The sequence below is a fragment of the Temnothorax curvispinosus genome, unplaced genomic scaffold (assembly GCF_003070985.1).
Source record: "Temnothorax curvispinosus isolate PA1 unplaced genomic scaffold, ASM307098v1 QBEX01006257.1, whole genome shotgun sequence".
Classification (NCBI taxonomy): Eukaryota; Metazoa; Arthropoda; class Insecta; order Hymenoptera; family Formicidae; genus Temnothorax; species Temnothorax curvispinosus.
In genome coordinates, this window is record NW_020216037.1 from 1 (window position 1) to 6625 (window position 6625).

At 30.1% G+C, this 6625-nt stretch overlaps 1 protein-coding gene across 1 annotated transcript; it reads right to left on the minus strand.

Moving 5' to 3' along the window:
• Positions 1 to 5283: 5283 nt before the first annotated feature.
• Positions 5284 to 6549, minus strand: LOC112455593 (the record flags this gene model as incomplete). Its single annotated transcript, XM_025017605.1, has 3 exons — positions 5284 to 5313; positions 5672 to 5819; positions 5928 to 6549. Coding segments are annotated over 3 exons (800 nt in total), but the record flags the coding sequence as incomplete, so codon positions are not given.
• Positions 6550 to 6625: the final 76 nt, after the last annotated feature.

Sequence of the window (6625 nt, forward strand, 5' to 3'; positions counted from 1 at the left end):
TTTCTTCCATTACTTGTCTAAGGAACGCTAACATTGTTGCTCACGAATATAAAGACAATTTCCAGTATAAAGTTATGAATTTGTGTTCTGACTTGCAAATTTATCAAACGTCTTTTAATCATGGATGAGGGATTTCCGCATACACGTGCTATATATAAAAATTGGAGGGGATTTACACCTCTGATATCCAATAGAAAGATATATTATATAGGGATAAAATTTCTTTTTATGCAGTGTTCCTAGCGCGTTTTCCTATAAGGTATCGAATTGTGACGTTGGATACAGGCAAGTTTTCCAAAAGCGACATAAAATCTCACCTAATGACCCAACGTGTCAAATTTATTTATTTGTAGAGGATGGTTTAAAAAAAAGGGCTAGTTGAAATAAAACATTCTTTTTATTATAAATTCTGACAATTTTACTTTGTGTTTATATTAAAAAATTGTATTTTTGATATTAACTATTCTGGAACCGGGACATTATATGTAAATGTATATCACGCACACGGAAAACAGTTTTAATTTATTGTAATAATGTCATAAACAAACTTGAGTTAATCCAATTTACAGGATTAAAATTGAGCAAACTAAAATTAAATAGTGCTACTCGTAGTCTATATTCAATGAATAAGAATTTTACGTTAGCATATAAATAAAAAATTTCTATCGTAAAATAGCAAAATATCGCTAAATATTATTAAAAGTTATTTAAGTAGCAAAAGCTTCTCTGTTGCAATATCACGTAGTAATTTCCGTTCTCGATGAATCACTTGCAAGTTTAGAGAAATAAGATTCAGAGAAAAATAGAACACGTGGACACATGGACACGTGGCGCGTCGCTCCACTGCAGGACGGCGTAGGACACAAATACGAATATCTTACGCTCTTTATACATGAGATTGGATCACTCAAGAGGCCTGTTCTTTTTAGCTGAACTTGCACGGTTTATTTTTCCTTCATCTTTCCTCTTTTTCTTTTCACGTTGGAGAGAAAAATAGAAAAGATGAACTGTGCAAGAAGTTTAGCTAAATAGAACAGACCTATTGTCAACAATCCCCGATTCTCATTCTCCCCTCCCTATTGTCACCGACTGAAATCACATAGAGTAAACGTTCTTTGCCACGAGTAGTTTCGCTTGCGTTTTTCTCGTACAACTTGGTATTCACGATTTGCGTCCGCATCGACATTATCCTGCAGCAGCTATGACCCGATCCAAAAGGAGAATCGAGAATTATGAGGTTGTCGTGAAAAATCTCGTAGCTGATGAGTTGAAATCCTTTGGGTAACCTATTTTGCTTTTTTTTTTTGCTTCAGCGTTGATCTTCAGAAGCAGCGTTTACGTTGTACATTCATACAGGATGTTTGGGATTTTAATAGATATTTTATGAACGCACTTCTGACATCACAGATTCTCTATTCCTAGATTTCTAGTATGTTCTAAAGTTTGAAAAAAATATTTCAATTAGACGCTATATTTAGAGCTACTTTTTTTTTTATCAAACTTCGATTACTTTAGTCAGCGATTAATAAGCTTGTTCGTTTTAACTGAACTTCTTGCACAGTTCATCTTTTCTCTTTTTCTTTCCAATGTAAAAAGAAAAAAAAGCAAAGATGAACCGTGCAAGAAGTTCAGCTAAAACGAACAGGCCTAATTTAATTAGCAGAATCGTTCAGAGCAAAATGTCTATATATAATTCATTATCTCTAATCTAAACTTTTTTTTTTACGTATGATTGGCAGTCAAAACATTAATAATTCTATCTAAGTTAATGAAGCAATTAATATAGATATTACTTAATAAATTGATCGATTAAATTAATCAAAGTTTGATCGAAACCACGCTTATCAAATCTATCATAAACATAAATTCTATAGTTTAACGATGATCATGATTACGATTTTAGATCGTTAAAGAATGAAATGTACTTTGCTGATCCTATCGTCCTCCTTTTTATTTGAAAATTAATAATTTATGTATTTATTTTTCTGTGCAGATTTAAGATAAAAAAGAAGAAAATGACATAAGAGGAACTTTATATGAAAAATATACATTCAGAGAACGCTTTGAAAAATTTATAAAATTGTACTACATTTTTCATGAGTCATTTTAAAGTACTATAGGAATGTAGAAAATTTGAAGCTTACCGGAAAGAACAAATCGATATTCAGGAAGAGAAGGATTTATTTGAATAACAAAACTAAAAAAACGATAATGCCTCTAAACAACTTCGCTTCCACACCATGATCTGGATATAATTGCTCAGCTTTCTCTCTCTCTCACACACACACACACACACACACACACACACACACACACACACACAACATACACTCGATTAATTAACCACTTAGGGACGGTTTCACCACATCTCCGATTAACTGTAACCTTCGATTAAACTAACTTTTCGTTTTTTTCTAATATTTGTTTCTACCAATCCAGATTAACTTTGATCTTGGTTTAACTTACCTTTTATCTTTAAGAACTAGAAAAAAATGAAATGTAAGTTAAACCGCGATTAAAGTTAATCTACGTTGGTGGAAATGCACATAAGAGGGACAGTTAGAAAGAGATGAAGAGTGAGTTTAATCGAAGGTTACAGTTAATCGACGTTGGTGAAACTGGTCCTTACTGTTTTTCTTAGATCTTATGTTAATGCTTTCTAGATAATTATTAAATTAAACTCTAGATAATTATTAAATCAAACGTCACATTACTTTTACTGAACTCTTTTTATTTTGTGTTATGAAAGAAAGTGTGTAGAATTCCATTAAAAAGAAATTATTTTTTATATGATCTTAGAAAATGAAAAAATTCTTTGTTAAATTTTTTATATAATATTATATAAATCCTGCTATATTCCTTTATCTTTCATTATCGTTTTATTTGGCATAAAATTATATATTTTTTAAATACATATACATATATACAGGGTGAGTTTTATTTCGTGTGTTAATTATCTCCTCCAATTATCTCAGAAAATATTTGTTTATTGGAAAAATGTTTCAGATAAAAGTTGGAGGGTTTAAAGGGGGCCAATAAACGATCTTATTAAATTTTGGGTCCAGGGCCTGTGTTGGACCCAGTAGGGCTTAAGTTAAATTTTTTAAGTAAAGACCCTTATTTTTTTATGTATCATCTTTTTCTACTAATTAAATTGAACAACTTTTGTCTGAAACATTTTTTATTTGCCTTATACTTTTTGAGATATTCAAGAAAAACTTGGTAACTTTTTTCAATATTTAGCTTACGATATCTCGATAATTGTTTATCGGAGGGAAAAAGTGACACTTTTTAACTTGATATTTCAAGAATATGCTGTTGCAATAGTATTGATGTACAATGAATTATGCGCAAGTGTGTCGGAATTTGCTCGAAAACGGACATGACACCGTGGGACAAGATTGAAATTTTATTGCAAGCACAGCATGGGCATTACAAACCTATAGGTGAGGATGTAAATTCTTCTGTCAGTAATAGATGGAAATAATACGAAGTATTCGTACGCGACATACATGAATAAATACGAAATTTTGCAAGTGTTTATATTCGGGATTTAGGAAAATTGTGTAACGCAAAAATTTTCTTGCTTTGTGTAAATGCAATCTCGTTTAAATGATCAGGGCCGTGTCATGCGCAGTGATACAATTTAGCGTATAAATGGTATAAAAAAGTACGGAAAAATTTGATATTATTAGGAATTCAGTAGTTTCATGTTCAAATTCACGTATCGAAATTTTCGGATTTAATGCAAACCTTTCTTCTCTTAAATTAAAACATTCCTTTACCTTACATTAAATTGACATCAGTAATTTAATTATTTTACTTATAACTATTTGAAATTTCTTTTATATTGATAAGAAAACTGGTATTGTAAAAGATATCGGTTCAACTGGGGGCCAAATATTTCTCATTCACCAATAATACTTGATATATTATTAATTGTAAGATAAACTTCAATTTTCAGTCGATAAAGTAAATCTCAGAAGGAACATAGGAAAGAAACTAGAGACAGCAAATGTATAAAATAAAAAGTAAGCAGAAGAGACTTTCTACAGAGCAGTCAGAAAATTAAAAGAAGTTCTATTTTATTATTTATTTTAATAAAAGAAGTCCTGTTAGTGTATCTCGAATTCACTATATTAACATTTGGCCGATTGTCTGCATGCGTTTGAGAAAGTTTCAATTATATATTCTGTGTTGTACATTTAAATCACTTTTTCTTGATTGGAACTATTTAAATTGACATTGAAGTTCGCATAATTTTTGTCAGCATTAAGGCGGAACGTTTAACAAGGTAATGATGGATTTCTGGCCAGAGCTGCTGTAAATGTCACAGCGGTTGCAATCACGTAATATTTGTTCGACACTATCAGAGTAAGACTAGTCTTTCAAGATACAAGCAACACTTTACTTTGAAATTAAACTCGTCGCTTTGAGAATGCTGAGAGAGGTAAATTAAATACGCAAATAGGGTAAAGTACTTAAAAATTTCAATTTTTGCATTATATTTTATCACACAGTTTTTCGAGCATTGATTTTTACAATTTGTCTGTTCGTATACATATAAGATTATATATTTATATAATTTATGTTGTTCAAGATTTTATATACATACATACATATATATATATATATATATATATATATATATACACATACATATATAAATTATACTATTTATATCTTATATAATTTCTATAATAAAAATATTTTTATACAAATGTAAATATATATGAGAATATAATGTATGTAATGTATTTAATATATATAATATATGTAATATACATAATATATATAGTATATAATCTTATATGATTGTGTATTATTGTTAATTATTGAAAAATATAAATCATTGGCAAATATAGAAATGTAAGAGTATAATAAAGAGTATAATAAGAGTATAATAATTATGAATCATGCTTTTATATGACTTATGTACGATAGAGCAACGCATTCAATAATATTCTTCAATGTGGTCACAAATAATAATAAATGAAGAAATTTTAGTAAGGACTAATTATGAAAAAGAAATCTAAACGTTATTTAAATAAAGACCGATTTTTTCTGCAATTATTTTCACATATTGATCAGCATTCGTTGACAGCTCTTTAAATGATTCGTCGTAATATGTTTCTTCAACCATTAAATCCATAACCGTGGAACATGACGTCACCATTTCGTACCTAATCCGTTCGCAGATTTGTGATTCTCTATCATTCACAGTAATTGTTTGAAATTCTTTATGAGCTTCCTCTAAATACTTTACTCGTTGTTTATGTAGTTTTATTTGTTCATCCCTTTGTTCTTGAAAACCTGCTAAATATTTGTATGCATCCGAAATTTTAAGTGTTAACATCGCATAATTTTCAATATTAGTGTCTATAGTAAAATATTTCTTCGCTGCTTGAAGTTCTCTCAAAGTGTTTATGAAAACCGATTTGGCATCAGCAAGATTCAATATACATGGTGCTGTGATCTTGTTGATCTTAGAAGCTAAATGTTCCAATTCTTTTTCCAGCGTAGAAAATATTAAATCTGAATCCTCAGATTTTATTTCTAATTTTGACATTTCATCTTGTATCTCAGAAGATTTTTCTTTATTCTGTGAGAATTTTTCCATCCAGAAACGTAAAAGAGAAACTCCATAAGAACCCCAAGATCTAGCACTAACGGCTAAGGCATTATTATAACTTTTATTCGAATCAAGAGGTGCTTCTTTCTCTTCCGATCTAATATCTTTATCAAATCTGTGTATTACATAATCTCCAATAGCAATGTGATTTTTAGCTTCAGCGAAACGACCGTTTGCTAGAAAGTATCTAGACAGATCAAATAAGGTTAAAGCCATATCAAGACATTTTTCATCAAATTTTGCTTTGTTAGATACCATGTCTGTCAGTCGGATGTTTAATATATCATGTATGTACTTTACAAATTCGTGCTTATCTTTAGACCTTTTAAGATATTGACGTTCTAACTCCTGTAAAGTTGTATGATGCAAATTGTTCAAGATAATCCTAGGATTCAATTCTTTTCCTTTAATACCAACAAGACTTTCTATGTGGATGGGATCGGGATAATTATCCTCTCGTGTGTATTTGTAGTATAGCGACAATGCTGTATTCAAGTGTTCATTATCTTTTTCTGTCTCAAGTTTCTCACAAACTGAATTTAATCCGTTAAGTGCACCTATAGATGTCAATATAGCTTTACGGTCTAACGTTTTGCCTTTTAACAGTTCCAAACATCTTGAAAGATAACGTACAGCAGTATTTAAATCGTCAGTATCCGTGGAAGTAACATATTCTAAGCCAATGTTGCAATGAGCTGTCGATAAAGCAACAATATCATCAAATTTTTGGTCCGTTAAAACATCGACTACATTATGATATAATACATTCATTTTCTCCTCTGACACTTTTAATTTGTCTTTTTTCTTAGCAAGTCCAGTGTCTTCATCTATGTACTTTATTTCAAACGACAATTGTAGAATGTCCAAAAAGTTCTCACTAATATTCATACTTGTAGTGGATTCGGCCGGTACTGTTTCTGTATAAACAATGAGAATTAATGGTTAGAAATCATTACATGGACATTTATCTAACAAAATTACTTATATGCGTTA